Source organism: Mobula hypostoma, chromosome 9, assembly GCF_963921235.1.
Source record: "Mobula hypostoma chromosome 9, sMobHyp1.1, whole genome shotgun sequence".
Lineage (NCBI taxonomy): Eukaryota > Metazoa > Chordata > Chondrichthyes > Myliobatiformes > Myliobatidae > Mobula > Mobula hypostoma.
In genome coordinates, this window is record NC_086105.1 from 27,837,012 (window position 1) to 27,856,284 (window position 19,273).

Genomic DNA, 19,273 nt, shown 5'->3' on the forward strand with positions numbered 1-19,273 from the left:
GTAAGACTACACTCTGTACAGATTGGAAATAACATCTCCATCTCGCTGACAGTTAACACTGGCGCTCCACAGGGGTGTGTGCTTAGCCCACTAATCTACTCTCTCTATACCCATGACTGTATGGCTAGGTGTAGCTCAAATGACATCCATATGTTTGGTGATGATACAACCATTGTTGGCATAATTTCAGATGGTGACAAAAGGGCATATGGGAGCGAGATTTACCAGTTAGTTGATGGTGTCTCAGCAATGACCTGGCACTGAGTGTTAGCATGACCGAAGAGCTGATTGTGAATTTTAGGAAGGGCAAGACGAGGGAACACAAACCAATCCTCAGAGGGATCAAAAGTGGAGAGAATGAGCAGTTTCAAGTTCCTGGATGTCAAGATCTCTGAGGTCCTAATGTGGAAGCAACATATTGAAGCAGCGATAAAGGCAGCAAGACAGCCAACTTTATTTCATTAGGAGTTTGAGATTTGGTTTGTCAACTAAAATACTCAAAGATTTCTACAAATGTACCATAGAGAGCATTCTGACTGGCTGCATCACCGTTCAGTATTGGTGGGGGGGGGGGGAGAAGAGAGGCGGGGTTGGTCCCGCAGAAGTCCAAAGTAAGTTGCAGAAACTTGTAAAGTTAGTCAACTCTATCATCTGTCTTAGATGCCAGTTCTGTTCAATAGACATTGCCGTGGAATGGTTACCAAGCTCACTAGTATCACAACCCTGCCTGCAGTGTTTTGAAGTGTATGGTCATGCACCTCAGTAGAAGAAATTAAAGGGCTGACTATTTCCTAAATGGAGAGCGCATAGGGACTGGGAGTCCTTGTGCAGGATTCCCCAAAGGTTAATTTGCATGTCAAGTCTGTGGTGAGGAAAGCAAATGCAATGTTAGCATTCGTTTCAAGAGGACCAGAATATAAAAGTAAGGATGTAGTGCTGAGACTTTATAAGGCACTGGTGAAGCCTTACTTTATTGTGAGCCATTTTGGGCACCTTACCTTAGAATGCATGTGCTGAAACTGGAGAGGGTTCAAAGGAGGTTCACAAAAATGGTTTCAGGATTAAATGGCTTGTAATATGAAAAGCATTTGATGGCTCTCGGCCTGTATTTGCTGGAATTCAGAAGAATGAGGGGCGATCTCATTGAATGGTGAAAGGCCTTGACAGAGTGGATGTGGAGAGGATGTTTCCTATGGTGGGAGAAACTAAGACCAGGGGACACAGTCTCAGAATAGAGGGATGTCCTTCCAGAAGAGAGATGAGAAAGAATTTCTTTACCCAGAGTGGTGAATCTGTGGAATTCTTCGCCACAAGCTGCTGTGGAGGGCAAGTTTTATGTACACTTAAGGCTGAGGTTGATAGATTCTTGACTGGTCAGTGCACGAAGGGATAATAGGGAGTAGGCAAAAGACCGGGACTGAGAGGGAAAATAGATCAGCCATAATGAAATGATGGAGCAGACTCAATGGGCCCAATAGCTTAATTCTGCTCCTATATCTAACGGTCTATCATGGGTAACAGCCTCCAAAGTATCCAAGACATCTTCAAGGAGTGGTGCCCATCATTAAGGATCCCCACCACCCAGATCATGCCCTCTTCACACAGTTCCCATTGGGAAGGAGGTACAGAAGCCTGAAGTCACACACTCAGCAATTCAGGAACAGCTTCTTCCCCTTTCCCATCCAATTCGTTAATGGACATCGAACCCCTGTACACTACCCCAGTATTTCTTTTTATTTCTCTTATTTTGCACATGATTTGTTTATCATAGATTGCATTGTACTGTTGCCATAAAGTTAAAAAGTTTCATGACATATGCCAGTGATAATTAAATCTGATTCTGATCCTAATTGAATCAAATCAAACAAAAAAGGTTCAGTGCTCTCCCAACAACCATTTCCTCCGAGCCACTTCAAGCGGGCTGTTGTATTTATTTATGCCAGGTCTGGGAGCTGGGAATCCAAGGAAGTTCGCTTTGGATTCCACCAGCACAGGCACCCTGGGTCCTGTGGCCTGCACACTGGAGTCTTAAGATTCCACATATTTAACAGTTTACAATGCAGCAAATACAGTGAAGGATCTGCTGCTATGATTTTCAAACCCTAGTACCACCACCCCTCCTCCACCTTATTAAACCATACTCAATTCCTCCTTTTCCTCAGTCTTAGATGCCAGTTCTGTTCAATGGACATTGCAGTGGAATGATTACCACAGCTCAATAGTATCACAACCCTTCCAACAGGAACCAGGAAACACTTTGAGCTCAGACTCTTTTCAGTCTATTGCCTAGTTATAAGAATGAGGCAATTAGACGAGCCAGGCACAAGATATGCCATTAGTGGGGAATAATCTTCCACTCCATCTTCTAAACCCGATAACCACAAATGGTTTTCAATCCAAGACATAGCCCAGCCAACACACGTTTCCCATTTTATATTCTTTAATTTCATGCAACTAGAGCTCTTGGATTATTGCAGAATTATGATCATTTTCAGTAATTACTGACTCTTGCTTTGTCAGATCACTTGATGCAGACATATTCATTTTATTTAAAAGAATGTGAAACCCAAGAAAACCAAATATAGTATTCAGAATGGATCACTTTTTACTTAGGAGAGAACCAAGGCAGAGCATTCATTAAGTTGGTTATTTTCTCCCGACTAAACTAAATGACGGCACAATTTAATGACCTGTTGCTGCTTCAGACAGCTTCAGGCAGGTTAATAAAGTCCTCAAGTTCTTGAGGGAATTTTCCATCTCTTTTCCAATAGCACATTATTTCAGAAACCAAATAACTTAACTCCAAAGAGGCTGACCTTTGGCTTAAAAAGACAAAGTCACTTAGGAAGTTTTTTTTTACTGCTACTGTTCCCTCCAAAGAGAAAAGACTGCAGCAGAAGATTGACTTTTGCCTTCTGGCCTCCCCAGAACAAATCTGAATTCATGTTAGTTCTTGTCATTGTTAAAAACCTTCACTGCCCAACATTTCCTTTCCCTTCAAACCACAGTGTGGTATAGATTTCACATTCTGAGGCTATCAACATCTTAAACCACAGCAAGAACATTGTCTACAACAGCAAACAGCTGTGACTATACCACAAGCACCACCTTACTAGACATACTTCAGCAAAACTGCAAACATAATACAGACACAACAAAAATAAAACTGCCATTACACCAGCAATTGCAGATGCCATGCCCAATCTTCAGTCTGAACTTCTGAAAATAATTTCCTACGTTTTAAATAAACCTGTGATTAAATTGAGAATAAAGCAAGAACAAGTTAAACACAATAACAGTAAACAAGCTCCTCATATCTAATTTTCAGAAAAAAACATTTTACAATAAGTCCCCTTTAATTGTACAATGAAAATAACAACTTGACTCATTAGAAAATGAACTCTTCAATCATACAAGTGAACTCTTACAGTTCATTTTAAACAAAATTTAAATCTGGAATCAATCTCAGCTTATTTTGCGGAAATACTAGTATGAAGATAAAGTACTGAAAATAAAATAATTTATCTCATGCAAAATAAATACTAATTAGGAAAGAAATAAAGTCACAATTCTTTATGACAAATACAATGGTCTGTACACATGTACCCCACTTCACTGAGAACAAAAAGAACATTGTTGAGGTTTTGTGCATGCAGCTGACTAAAGCCAATGTATTGTGAAAACCAGCCACAAGTTAAGTGACACTGTCATCAGTGGGTGCTTCCCATAAGTTTCCACAAATGGTTTCTAAATACGGCATAATATCAAATCTAATCTAGTCCCAGACTCAAAATAGATAAACTGGATTACTTTCTAAACTTCCATGCTATAACAAAACATTCCACGTGAGCCCAGCAGTTACAGCAATGCTACTCGATGCTATTGTGATGAAAGGGTAAGGTGAAAATAAGACCTACCAAAATAAAAAAAGTCCAGTGCATTTGCGTCACTGAACTTAGAACCAGAATCCGGTCCATTATCACTGATGTGCGCTGCGAAAACTTGTTCTTTTGTGGCAGCAGTACAGTGCAAAAATTACTATGACTTACAAGAAGAAATACATTTTTTAAAAAAATAAGTAGCACAAAAAGAGAGCAGAACAGTGAGGTAGTGTTAATGGTCGAGCGGAAGAAGCTGTTCCTGAAATGTTGAGCGAGGACCCTTGGGCTTCTGTGCCTCCTCCATGATGGCAGCAGTGAGAGGAGGACATGACCTGGATGGTGAGGGTCCATGGGTATGACAAAGCCAAAAAGTGGCAAAGCAAGATGGGATTTACTAATAAATACAACGATATTGAGTTAGTTGGATTGTGATACTTGCCATAGAGTTTAGTGACACTGGGAGAATACAACGTCTGAGGAAACCATGGTGTAGGCCACATGAATTAACAGTTTGGTGGTGTAGTGGAGTACTTTTGCTTTCATCTCTCACAACTGATCACACTTCCATGATCTTCCACAGGCAACACTTCCTCTTCTGTGACCTACTGCAAACCATATTCTTCCATTTCTGGCCACGTCTTCTCCACCCTTCACCTCCCCACAAAACAGCCCATGAATCTTCTTCCATGGAAGATCTACTGTCAGCCCTTCTCAATTCTCACCATCATTAGCATCGTCCAGAAACACAACACCAGCTCCTACACGTATGCAGCTGAGGTCCCACTCAATCCCAACACGAAAGCTCTCTTGGATTCTAAATAATCGTACCTTCAGTAGAAGATGGACAGAAATTTTCTCTGGCTACCCATTAGGAGTACTGAAACTCTTATACATTTGGCCTGGAGCCAAGCTATGGACCTCACATCTCCAACATCACAAAGCAAGCTTTTTACCCTTCCATAATATCACCCAACTCCAGCTCTGTCTCTCAGCTCAACTGTGGAAATCTTCAGCTCTTCCACTGGACTCTTAAGTTAGCCACACCTTGGTTCCTTTGAACATCAACACTACTTAATGAGTAGGAAATGGAACAAAGAAACATTTAACTGAGTAGGAATGGAGAAAGTAACCCACCAGGGCAGAATGATCAGAACAGCCATGACAGTCTCATTTTTTTTTCCTGGTACTTACATAAACGTTTGACAAAATTTTTTTTTACTATTTATATTAGGAATACTAAATCAGCTTATACTGCAAATCTAGCTGAGATCACTGGGGATTTATCATAAGACTGGTGCTGCAATTTAATTGTACTCAAACCTAACGATGGGATTTGCTGATTAATGCAGAGCTACTCCATCTTAAGCAGCTGATTTAACAAAAAAAATTTACAGACAGGATTAGAACAGCGCTCAAATAGAAGCAATTTACAGCAAAAATTATCAATATTACAAGAAACAAAGATTCAAATATACAATAGTAACTTTACGGAATTTCACAAGTACAAGTACTTGTAAAAAGCAAGCACACATCTAAAACCACTTTTTCTGAAAATCAATGCGCAAAGTACAACAATAAACATTTTTTGCCATCAACATGAATGTGAGAGGGGGCAAAGAAGGGGAAGGTGGGGTGGGCCCCTGAAGAAGGGGGGGTGGGGAGGGGGGGAAATTTTGTATAATTTGCATTATCAGCCCTGTGGATCAGTAACAAATACAGCAATCTAAACCACAGAATAATGTTAACCTACTTAAACAGCACAATCGACAATGGGATGAGGGCTCATTTTGGAGCAGGTTGCTGCTTGTTCTGAAGAATGCTATGTGGAAAGATCATAAATCTGTTAACAGTTCTGATATAATAAAAGCACCACCCTAGTATTCATCCCTAGCATAAAGAACGAGAAGATTTTCAGACTGATGCAAGGCATAGATCGCAGATTTGAGCCACTTGAATCAAATACACTGGTTCTGTTAAACAAACCTAATTAGCAATGATTCTGTGAATGGTTCTAAGAAACAACAATGGAAAAGTGAGTTTAAAAGTTACAAAGTTTAAAGTTCAAAGTACATTTATTATCCAAGTATGAATACGTTATACAACCTTGAGATTCGTCTCCTTACAAAAAACCCAAAAGAACCCATTTAGAAAAAATGTCAAACATCCAATGCGTGGGAAAAAAACACAAATCATGCCAACAATAAAAGCAAGCAAAGAGCATTCTGAACTGAAGTCCACAAAGAAAATCCATCCACAAACACTCCGTTCAGCGCAGTGCCAAGTAAACTTCATGGAACAGTGAGCCAAACACTAAAAATAGCCATAGTTCTACTCTTAAGTGAAATGAACCAAGAATTGACAGAAATGCAACCCTACCAGGGCTAAGCAAGTTGGTTCACACTTAAGTTTAATGTGAAACAAACTTAACAGTGTTTAGGCTATTAAAGATGAATTTGAAAAAGGGCAGAAATCAACTCTGTGCCCCATTAAAGCAAATATACAGGAGGAAAAAAATTACCTGCTGTAAAAGCGATTTCAAAAACAAGGGTATGTTTTAATAATCAACAAATTGACTGAAAATCAATTTTTTTTTAAAATGAAGATTTACATCACATTTGCCAAATCTTGGTATGAATGTTTTTATAGTTAATGTACAGAATTTTTTCTGTGCAGAAGTAATTGAAGCAAGCACTGCCACTCCAGTTACAATTTACCATTTAAGAAATTAATGTTAAGAAAACTCTTGCCCCAGTTGTATGAGCCTCGACCCATCCCATATCCCACCCCAATACAGTCCCCCAGAACACAGTAATTTATTTATTGAGTTAGTGGTATTGCGTGACGTAGGCCCTTCCGGCCTTGAGAGCCACGCTGCCCCAGCAACCACCCCACAAACCCAATTAACCGCAACCTAATCATGAGACAATTTACAATGACCAATTAACCTACCTGGTATGCCTTTGGTCTGAGAGAGGAAACCAGAGGACCCAGAGAAATCCCACGCATTCCACAGGGAGGACATACAGAGACCCCTTACAGAACGCCGCCGGAATTGAACCCTGAACTCCAGAATCTTAAAATACCTTGAATCGAGGCACGCACTCCCTGGGCACAATACTGAACAGTTCTGTTACTGCCAGAGTTGTAAATTGTCAACCCAAGTCAATTTGTATTCAACTCAGTACCCTGTAAAGTCAAGGTTACAACCTTTGAATCTTCTCTGCTTGCCTAAATGAAGGCCTTGTGTTTCATTATTCCCCACAGTAGGCAGTGCAAGCTGCCAGTCACCGATAGAAATTTTATCCAGTCTAGACAGCTCAAACTACCTTTTTAGCTGAATGTTATAGCCGGTGATCAGAATTCAGTACAGCCTCACAATTTCAGGATTAGGACGTAAAATGAAGCATTCTCTGGATATTGGTTCTCAGTTCCCACTGAATGCAAATGATTTGAAACCACAAGAAACCTTCCAATTCTCTGACTTTGTACACAGCTCTTCAGCAGCCAAATTACTGTGTGAACCGGTGCAATACCTTGCCGAATATAAAAAGATCACACAACCTCAAAGTACACAAATGGCTTTGTTTTACTAAAGGAAATCTAACCACAACACACTGGCAAATGTGTACAACAGCTCACAGCAAACTGACACTGGATAACACTGCCAAACCTCTAACTAAAAGCACAAAATGTTTTCAAATCCTTTCTTTCCCTTTCCATTACTCAGAGTTTTAAATATGATGGGCATCAATGTTCCACAGGAAGGGCGAAAACAAACTAACAGAATCAACATATGAAGGATTAAAACTGTATTTAAATTTATCTCAGTTTACAAGTTAATTGATTTATTATGCAAATTTGAAGAATTTTTTTAGCTGAGTGGGAGAAAACTTTATCCCAGTTTAAAGCACTTCAGAAAAAAATGTCTACACCACCAAAATGGGGGACTATCTGCTCATAGTTAATTCCCTCAATAATTCTATCAGTCACTTGTTATAACTTCAAAATCAGTTAACCATAATGCTGGCTTTGGATCTTCCCTGGGCGACCTTTAGTTCCTCTAGCAACATTCAAAAAAAAAAAATCATCGGGTTGTCAACTGATCTTTCCTCCTCGTCCTCCTCAGATAACTTTTAAACCCATTGGTGCCAACGTTAACCAAGTAATGAAAGTAATGTTTCAGCACAGAAGTATTAACAAAACCTGTGTTTGAACAACTGCTAATGGTCGAGATTGAGCGATCTGTACAAATGTTTGTGGAACACAGCAATCAGACTGTATCAATGTAGCACCACTTTGCACTTCTGCAAGCGTATAAATGGCTGTTTAAATATGTAATTTCTAATTTGTTTGACACTTAAAAATCTGGCTAACTGTCCAAAATAATTGAGCATTTTTCCTTCTATTTCTAACATCCACCCCCCCCCATGTCAACCTATTTTAAGTGTTGCTGTTTCATGCATCAATCTACTAATATTAACCAGATATTCAGAATGAGAATTCCATGATTGTACAGCTCAAGTACATTTGTGTAATAAGTCTGGGCTATCACTTCATTGCAGCCTTATTCCATCTTTGCTTGTCTTAAATTTTCAGTATATCCCTTTATTCCCTTCTCCCTTGTGTTTCTGCAGACTCCATTTATAAACATTGATACTCTGTGCTAGTGAATCTCACATTCCCAACACACTGGATCAAAAAGTTTGTTTTGAATTTCCTACTAGGTTTCTTGGTGGCCTCTTAAACTGATGGCTGCTTCCTCCCACACAGAAACACATACCCTCTGTATCCACTTGATCACCACTATTTTAAAGACTTCTATTAGGAGAGACAGGTGGACAGGCAGCGCGAGGCAGAGGGACAGAGAGCAGGCACGCGACGGAGAGACGACACGAGAGCGGGCACGCGACGGAGAGACAGATACGCCAGAAGGCACGCGACGGAGAGACGACACGAGAGAAGGCACGCTGCGGAGAGAGAGAGAGACACACACACACAGACATATATATATTTGCCATTCGGCAACCAGAATTTTATTGGTCTAATGAAGATTCAAAAGATTAGCAGAACTTCTCAACCTTTCAGTTCAATGCCTGCAGAATTAAACCAGAAGGCCCAGTGTGCTATTTCAATAGAGCTATTCTACTACCCTTTGGCACTAATTTCAGAGGAGTAATTGCATGGAGGCAGATTTGGGCGGAGGAAAGGTTTGCGGCAGCCTCAACATCCAGAAATGTCGAAGCCCTAAAGCTCCAACAGCTTGTAGTTGCAATACTCATTTCATTAGTATGACATTACATGCAAAAACATCAAGACTACTTCATTCCCAGAAAATCAAACATCTGAAAACCCTAATGTAGATAAACATAAACGATATTGCCAGTTTAGTTTGCAAACGATATGAAGCAGAAATCTAAGATATCAATTTGTTTAATTGCCACATTGCTTAAAAACAAAAAACTCTAAAATGTTTCTGCATATAGTCCCAAAATATGCCTGGTTGAAAATTTATTTCTGCAAAAAATTACATCCAACAGAAAAAGAATTATTTCTCACACTCATCAATCTAGATTCAAAGCTGTGGAAATCAGTTTGACATTGTTCAAGGTTTCGACTTTATGAATGTTTAAAATCAGAGATTGACAGCACTATCTAGCTCTACTTTATGGTAAGCACCATCAAGTAATGCCTTTCGAAAGAAACTAGGAGAAATAACACTTATTCCAAGTTCAAGTATTTAAAACATCGCTATGGTAAATGCACCCAACTGTATTCACTTATAGAAACTGAAGCTTTCATGCTAGACGAAGGATGTCAGCAGCCCCAATCATATCCCAGTTTATCAGCGGCAGCCAACTGTGAATAACGACAAACCAGCCTGCCAAGTCGCAGGCTCCTTTTCCCACTGTACACTGCCAGATAAACTGGGAACAAAAGCATCCTGCTGCACCTCCCGCTGATCTCCATTAACCCCTGCTGCTGCTTATTATCTCCTCGGGGCCCCAGTACAACCACAGCCTCCGCCAGCACCATGCCTCTTAATGAATGTGTCACTGCTGATGTAAACAGACTGAATCTGCACGCCATCCACGGAACCGGTTACTAAGCAAATCAAAAAGGTCAGTGCTGGGGGAATCTGCATTCACACAACTGTGCAGCTCCTTTTCCAGCAACTAGCCTGACAGTGGGTTATGCCTGAAAGCCAGTCACCAACATCCCCATCGCCAACTGTTATTGATTTTGAGTGCTAAATTCTCACAATCCATCAAAAATTCTTGATAATCTGTGCAGAGATCTTAAATCATGACAGTGGTGTAAATCATTGATTGAGATGGCCGAGAAAACCTCCAATTAATAGTGGTCTTACTGTGCTGAACACAGAATGACAAGGCTTGTCTGCTGCAGCCTCTTCTGTGTAAGCTAAAGGCCAAGGGTTTTAGTAAGGAAAAAACAAACAGGGGAAACCGAACAAGAAACTTCTAGAAATTCTTGTACATTTATCTCAGTGTCAGTATACATGTGGACTTTTTTGATCTTGCACACAATACAATTTTCTGTCAAATGAAACGACTACCTTGTTTGGAAGATAATATACACCTTGCGATCTTTGCAGGAGAACATAATTCAGGTCAGCTATTGCTGTCAACCAGTATCAATGAATGGCTACTTCAGAACAATACATTGAATAAATCAGAACAACATGGCGGGAGTATGGAATAAATACTTTCCAAAACCTTTTATACTTTGAAATTGTAGTAAAGCTTGTAGAGAAAATGAAGAGCAGAGAGATTTCAAACCTCTGAATATCTCATGTCTCATTGACAGCCACTTAAAACATTTCAACATTAGACTGGATCCTACCTTTTCTTATTCACTTTTGGCAATGTTTGGCAATTGCTCACAAAGCCAGACCATACTGCTCTTCCTGAGAATATGGCCACACACCAGCGATTGCAGTACACCTGGTGAAGGAGCTCTCTGCAATGCTGATGCCCAGTGGCAATGAAGGATGGAATCATTTTGCAAGTTAGGATCACTTGTGGGGAGCTTGCATACGTTGCTCGCAGGCACCCATTGCCTGTAGCAGGCACAGAGTCAAACACTACAGTTTCACCATTTATAGGTATGCCTGGGCTGCCTCTGGCATGTCCTTCTGAGCTCCACATTCAACGATAGTTGGTTCCCCAGCATGATAGTAACGAAAGGAAGAAGCAAATGTCAGGCCATGAAGTTAGAGACCGCCACGGTGAACGTTGTTGTTGTTGTTGCTGCTGTTGATTGTTGACAGCAGCTCATGAATAACTGGTTCCAAGCTAAGTCCCAGGAGATTAGCTGTTTCTGAGATGCTCAATCCACCCCATCTGGCACCAACAATCATTCCATTGTCAAAAATCACTTAGATTACATTGCTCCCCAACTCTGATGCTTGGTCTGAACAAATGAACCTCTTGACCATGCCTGCGTGCTTTTTATGTATTGAGTTGCTGCCACATGATTGGCTGATTAGATATTTGCATTAATGAGCAGAGGTGTACCTAATAAGGTGGGTACTGAGTGTATATCAAGAGAAGCAGCACTTCACAGTCCAGTCCCATGCAAGCACAATCTCGTATCATCCGCAATCCAAAAACTATTACTTAGTTTGCTGCCAAGTCAAAATTGACATCCATGCTGCTGAAGCCCTTTACCTCCCCAGATTTCAATTTTATTCAGCACATTCTATGACACATCATCAGTCACGTGGCAGATGATTTGTTTTACATGAAGTGTACTGACGCATTTTTGATATGAATAAGGCACTTCAACTCAAGGGAAAAATTCTTAAAATGAGGTGAAACAATGTTCTGGGATGCCTACCTGAATCAATCTTAGATGGTGGAGAAGAGATAGAGAAGGCAATTGCAAAAGATTCGGAGCTTTGAAAGACGTTATGCTGAATTTTGAAACAAGTTCAAGTAGAGTTCTGCCTCAATTCCATGCTTGAGCGCGGTGAGGGTTTATCAAAGTGATTCAAAGAATGAGAGGTGGAAATTAGGTGAATGGACAGGAGAGGTTGCAGGTATTCTCCACACAGAATGGAGGAGATGGAGAGAATTGTAAAATTATTCAATAATAACCACTATTCTGCTTGAGGACCAGAGGCATGAATTGATGGTAATCAGAAAAAATGAGAACAAGGATAACTTTCATCTTTACAAGTAATAATTATCTAGCATGCACAGTCTGAAAGAATAATGGAAGCAGATTAAAAAATATTTACAAACAAAACTGGATAAGTATTTGAAGGAAAGGATGTTGTAGAACTGTGGGTAAAAATGAGAAGACTACCTGGAATTGACTTTTCATAGAACTGGTATGGACTCATACAGTCAAATGTCTCCCTTTTGAGCCAATACTAAAGAACAAAGAAGCAGTGACCCCAAGTAGTTGATATTTTCATAAACTAAGAATGACCAGTTATGCTTTGAGACACCAACAATACCAAGGCTTTGGTTCACCAAGTACAAGTTGCTCAATAAGCCTACTTTGAACAAAATTCAAAGAAAGATTATTATTAATAAAGCTAAATCTGTGCTGTTCTCTCATTCTCCTTGAATATAACAATTAAAAGTTATCTGATATCCATACCAGCAATAATGGATTCAGAAGCAAAATATTTATATAGAAGCAGTGCTAGTATATCAAAGGAAAAACAAGATTTTAACATTTTGGTTTCCTACCGATACATGCAGCAAGTTACTAGTTAAGTTAATGTGGTCAAAGGGCAAATGTGAGAAAAAAAAATTACTGAGTGTTCCTCGTACTGCTGTGCAGATGAGCATAACATAGGAAATGACAATGCAATTATTCTCAGACAACTGCTTATTTTATCGGATTTGTCCTCAGCTGAAGATTCTGGGTGATAACTTTGGTCCTACTCACCATTCCTACAAACAACTCCTGCTGAAGGAGTAAGGACAAGCTATTATTTGATTAACTGTCAGTAGAGCACAAGGAACAGAGTCAAGGGACATATCATCTGCACTGAGTTGGAGACTATGTTCATTTAACTTGCACCTCTGAATTTATTTGCTGCATTTATGGAAGATGAATATTTCAGTTCTTAAAAATAATTAAATTTTTACAAATACATCATGATATATTTACTACTGCTTCATGTATCATCTGAAAAAAAAAACAGTGGAGCAAACACAGTCATTATGATGAGGGGTGTGGAAAAGACTTGAAATAGAAAATGTACATTTTAAGAACAAAGAAACATTACCACTATTTCATTAGAACAATGACTGGATTATTTACAAACAAAAATAACTTAGTACATTGAAACAATTTAACCTACCAATAAGACTGGGACAAAGTATTTGCATGAAAAATTCTTTTTAAATAACCTAACTGAAATGGCTCAACAAACATTTGGCACAGACGTACAAGAATCATGACACAAATTTTCACAATATCTTAAATACAAACCTCAATCTTATCTGTTTTAGCATCACCCCAATACATTTTTCTTTCTTCATAATCCAGAGCTAAACCATTTGGCCAACCCAACGAAGTATTCACAAGGATAACTCTTTCGGTTCCATCCAAAGTGGCACGTTCTATCTTTGGATTCTCACCCCAGTCTGTCCAGTACATGTACCTGATTGGAGAACAATCTGAGTATTAGTCACCTGTACTTTTAGAGAAATATTTCCATTTTTGGATTTTAAGGGTGGAATCAAATGTTGTTAAAAGATACACGCAAAGAATATATCCCTTGCTGTGTCTGTATATCACGTCTGACATTCCTACAAAACAATGAGTATTAACAACAGCCAGAGTTCTAAAACTCAGTGTATGAAGTCCCTCCTATTCCAGCCTATGATGTCCTACCTAAACAAACTTTGAGAGCTTCGCTGGTTTTTCTGAAGCAAAATAACAAATTTCACGTCACGTGACGGTGATAATAAACCTGATTCTGAGATACGGAATCTGGTCACTATTACACAAAGTAAAGTCGCTTTGCCAACTTTAGAATGTTCTCACCTCTATCTGGAGGTTTAATCCTCAGGAATTAAAATGTTTAGTATATCCAATCAACTACAACAACTTCAGCAAAGTATATTTCCTGAAAACATACAAGAAATAATCACTGAATTCTTACCCAGACATTGGATCAAGTACAATTGCTCTTGGTTCTTCTAGATCCTCTGAAATTAAAATTTTACGCATTGTGCCATTTAACCTAGTTACTTCAATGCGGTCAGTGCCAGTGTCCGTCCAGTAGAGGTTTCTCGCTACCCAGTCAACTGCAATGCCATCAGGATGGTTGATTTGAGAGGTCACCACAAACTGACTTCCAGAGCCATCCAGGTAGGACCTCCTGATAGCACGTACTTCATCATCCGTCCAGTATATGTATCCTTCTACTGGATCATAGTCTATTGCGATTGCATGACGGATATCATCCAACTGCAGGATGACATCTGTAAAGTCAGGAGTATCCAATGATATCCGCCTCAAGTCTGTTCGACGGGCCAACAGCAATAACTCTGATGCACCTTTAAAATAAATGACACTAAAAGTTTACAACAGACATTTGTTATCTTTTGCTCGTCTTCCTAAATACTTGTACAGCACAAATCCAACAACGAATAAAAGTTTCATAGTACTTAGTTAAGGAAAAGGCATAAACACACCTATTAAAGTCAAGCATAGTATTAAAATGTACTACACTTAAAAAATATACTTTAAGAATCTGTTTTAATGAAAATCGCCCTTTTCAGACTGTTGATTTGATTTGCTGATAAAATCTTTTAGGTACAAAGAGCTTAACTACTGTCAGTGAAGCGATTTGCTTTGAACAGCTGTGTGTGACCAACAGAGCACCACTATTCAGCCTCATATTTTTCTTTCAGCTTTGCTACAGTTTTATTGCTGTGATTGATGACAAAAGCAGCAAGCAATGGGCTAAAAGCCCATTAAATGCATGCAAGCCTTGACTCTGTGGACCATCAATGTGACACAAAATAATTTACAGCCACCTAATCAATGTCACCCCAATGGCATTAGAAGCATGAGAAATTATTTTTCCCCCCTTGGTTCAGTGCTGAACTGAGATAGCATATTTCAGCTCTGCCATGACACACAGCTGCATACTTGGTATGTCATAAATAGGTGCCTTGCAAAGAGAACTACAAGTTGAAAGCAGCAAGTCAACAAAAACAGGAACAGATGCAATCTTATGTTCATTTTATAGGTCACAACAAAATACTTTGTGAAGCATTTATTTTACTCTGTCCAGAAATATTGGCAGTTTTGCTATTAAATAATTCCTGTGCAAATTTCCAGAGCTCGATGAAGAATATGCTCCTGATAATGCTATCTCTGAAATGAGTCTTTAATTTTCATGCTGATTAATGGATTCTCCATACAGACACAATTTGGCATCATTACCACTATAATCCTTGTTCCTGGGAAAACGCCAAATGGTGCTGTCATTATAGCAAGCTGTGCAGATTGGATATGGGCTTTATCAAGGGATAATTCGTGGCTCCATTTAGCAAAGAGTTCTACTGCCGACAAAAGGACTGCAAATGACAGGGTAATGTTAACAACATACACCACACAGCGAAACATTTAAACTGAAACAATGCGTACTTACTTTTTTCCCCTCCCTGAATTTTCATGGTTATCAATAAAGAGAGAAATGCTTATCAACAGGTACACATACATTTCACGATGTGCAATAGATTGAAAACTGACAGGTTCAGCTAGTGAGATGTAGAATGTGAAGCAGTTTCAACACCATGCTATCCTCAACATCAATATATATTGATTCTCCAAATTCATCATTTTAGCATGAACTCTCATTTTCTTCTATATGAAATGTGTTTAGGTGTAATGGATATCTAAAACATCAAAACTATCCACTTGCCCTCATATCCTAGTAACATAAAAATCATTCTCAAAGCTGGAAACATTTCTCTCCTGTACTCGCTCATTCTCTGGATTGGTTTGCATGGGTTTAAAAAAAAAGCAAACCATTTTTGCATACCCACAGAACTTCCAAGGCTGCATATTTCTATTTATCTGGTTTAAGTATGTAGTCTTTCGCAGCTGGAATGTAAATAGCATGGTCTCGCCATATCAAATAGTTCACGTCAGTCTCTATTCGTGATATCTCAGCCAGGCAGCCAAGGCATGCACTATGCATGACCAAACATACATTCTCATTTAAGAGCCACAGAAAAAAACAGTTCAGGTACAGATGAATGAAGAATTGTTCTTTTTTAAGTCACAGGGTCACAAAACAAAAGGCACCTTTCCCCTTGCACTGGTCAGAACACCAGAGTGAAGAGAATGCTCTGGGTGTAAATCCTGACTATTCAAAGCTACAAGTTACCACAGTTGCTGTTGTTTGCCATGGGTAAGTTTGCTTCACCTTCCATTGCAAAGATCATTATAGAGTCAGAGTCACACAGATTAGGAACAGCCTTTCAGCCCATCATGCTTATGCTGTCCTTTCTGCCCATTCACACTCATCCCTTTTCATTGCTCGTTTCTCATTCCTTGGTTTAGGACCTTGTCATTCTATGCCTTGCCTATGTAAGGGTCTGAATAAACGGCTCTGAAATGCAGTGATTTCACTCACACCTCTGCTGGTGTGTCAGACATCATTCACCGTGCTAAAACAAAATTACCCCTCACATCTCCTTTAAAATTCCTTCTTCTGACCTTCAACCCACGACCCCTTGTTTTTGATACCCCTGCCATGGAGAAAATTTTGACTATGTACCCTGCGTTTCATATTCTTGTATTTTTCTGAGGTCCAATTTTCATGTCATCTATAAACTTACCAAACATTCTCTCAACCAATTCATTCATATATATCGCAACAAGAGTTGCAGCACTGATCCCTATGGCAAATCACTACTCACAGATTTCCAATCAGAAAACCATTCTTCCACCACCACCTTCTGCATTAAGTGACTAAGCCAATTCTGGGTACATGTACCCACCTTCCTTTGGATTGCACGCACCTTAACTTTATGGATCTTGTCGTATGCCTTAAACTTCATGTACTGTTAGTTACATCTACCATCCTGCCTGCATCAACTCCTTTTGTTACCTCCTCAGAAAAAAAAACTCAATCAACTCAGTATTTCCCTTGTACAAAACCATCCTGACTTTTCAAAGGCAAAGTTCAGCTTGCCAAATGCACAAGGACATAATTGCACCAGTACATAGACAAACTTACTTGCAACGGCATTTTTAACCTAATCAGCCCTTGCGTTTCCTAATGTACATAATTCCCATCTGTTAGAATTTAAGAGTTCTAACTTAAGAATTGGAATTTTCTCCAATTATTTCCATACATCTGACTGGCCTATCCTTGCTGCAATTCTTAAGTAAAAGAACAATATTAGCTGTTTCCTGGCATCTCACCTGTGGTTAACAAAAATGCAAACATCTCTGTTAGGGCCTCAACCATTTCCTTCCTTGTTTCCCATAACATTCAGAGATAGATTTTATCCAACCCTGGGTATTTATTCACTGTTATGCATTCTAACACTAACACTGGCACTTGATTCGTACTGATTAGCACCAGGATATCAACGTATTCTTCCCCTGGATTCACTACCCACCGCATTCTTCTCCAAGGTTAATACAGTGGATAACTCATCATTTACAACCAACATGATTGAACAACAGCACCTCAGTTCTAGACACTGAACTCACCACTGCACTTAAATCAGCACAGTTAACACGAATGGGGATTTGTTGAGCTTTATGGTTACTGAAGTATACAATTGGAAAGTTGTTTTCCCCGCAGTCGTCATTGCAACACCTGGTCCAAAGCAGATAAATTGGACAGGTCAATGGAACAGAATCTTTTACATCCTGAAGAGCCAGCCACAAAAGGTTTTCATTATGCCAAATCAGAATATCCCTTTGGTAAGCTGCGTTTTGAACATTTTAACACGTGTCCTTCAGTGAATACTTCTTCCTGCACTCAAATTTCCCCACTAAGAATTGATTTTAAAATGCTCCATATTTGGAATATCTAAAAAAGTCACTACCTGGCGTGATTTTGAAATTTGTTAACAGTATCATTATTTTGTAACAATGATTGCACAAATCAAAAACCAAACATTGTGTGTGCTCACTATTGCATTTTACTAACTATGATTTTCTAAGCATTCTCAAAAACAAATGTACTGTTTGAGATGATCAGCACCTCCATAAAATATGACTTATTTCCAGAGCAAGAATAGGATCCACAAGGGCATATTAACCTTACCAGAAGCACCCAACTATCTTAATACTCAGCCAAAGAATAAAGCAAGGAAAGTACATCAGAAAATGAATTTTGAATTTTCTACATTTATATCACCAAAGAACTGGAGAAATCTGAATCTAACATGACTATGATCCAAATATGCTCAAAAGCAAATCAAATTTTGTGATACTGCTTTATCTCTCGCTATTATATTTTTGTATATACATCCATATATAACTTACCATCTTTGCACTTGGTTCCATCTTCTAGCAGCTGGACTCCAGTTGGGCAAGCACAATGAAAAAATGGTTTGACTGGAGACATCAGGCACAAGTGGGAACAGCCACCATTATTGCTTCCACAGGGATTTGTTGCTAATCGGATCAGAAAAAGGTTTTGAATGTTAATACATTCATTTCAACTTTACACCAAAGCAATTATTATGGCTTAAACTTCAAACCAATTCTGCCTCAGATTTTATGTACATTTTAAATTTACATACACATTAAAGAGAACCTATGTTTCACAGTGGATGGGTATACAGCAGAGGTCCCCAACCACCAGGCCGCGGACTGGTACTGGGCCGCAAAGCATGTGCTACTGGGCCACGAGGAAATGGTATGAGTCAGCTGCACCTTTCCTCATTCCCTGTCAGGCACTGTTGAACTTGAACATAGGGTTGCCAACTGTCCCGTATTTGCCAGGACATCCCGTATATTGGGCTAAATTGGTTTGTCCCGTATCTCCCCCGCTAAGGTAGAGCGTTCCTATGAAACCTTTCGTGTCGAAATGGTGAGAAGCGAAGAAGCAGTTACCATTCATTTATATGGGAAAAAATTGAGTGTTCCAGACCCAAAAAATAACCTAACAAATCATACCAAATAACACATAAAACCGAAAATAAATAACACTAACATATAGTAAAAGCAGAAATGATATGATAAATACACAGCCTATATAAAGTAGAAATAATGTATTACAGTGTAGTTGGGAAGATGAAGGCAAAACCGATTTGTGGGAGAGAAAAAATCGGCACGTATGTGTATGCGCACATCATGCATGCGCACACAGGTGCCCGTGCAAGGTTTCATGGTCATGGTAGTCTTTCCTGGGGTAAAGTGTCCCA

At 39.3% G+C, this 19,273-nt stretch overlaps 1 protein-coding gene across 3 annotated transcripts in view; it reads right to left on the bottom strand.

Moving 5' to 3' along the window:
- Positions 1-19,273, bottom strand: part of lrp6 (low density lipoprotein receptor-related protein 6) — a 146,922-nt gene that overhangs the window by 23,780 nt on the left and 103,869 nt on the right. For all 3 annotated transcript variants that reach the window (XM_063057939.1, XM_063057938.1, XM_063057940.1), the window contains 3 exons: positions 18,390-18,521; positions 14,029-14,425; positions 13,353-13,524 (listed from right to left, as the gene is read on the bottom strand). In XM_063057939.1, the coding sequence (XP_062914009.1) occupies positions 13,353-13,524; positions 14,029-14,425; positions 18,390-18,521 (701 nt within the window). The remainder of the gene's footprint in view (positions 1-13,352; positions 13,525-14,028; positions 14,426-18,389; positions 18,522-19,273) is intronic.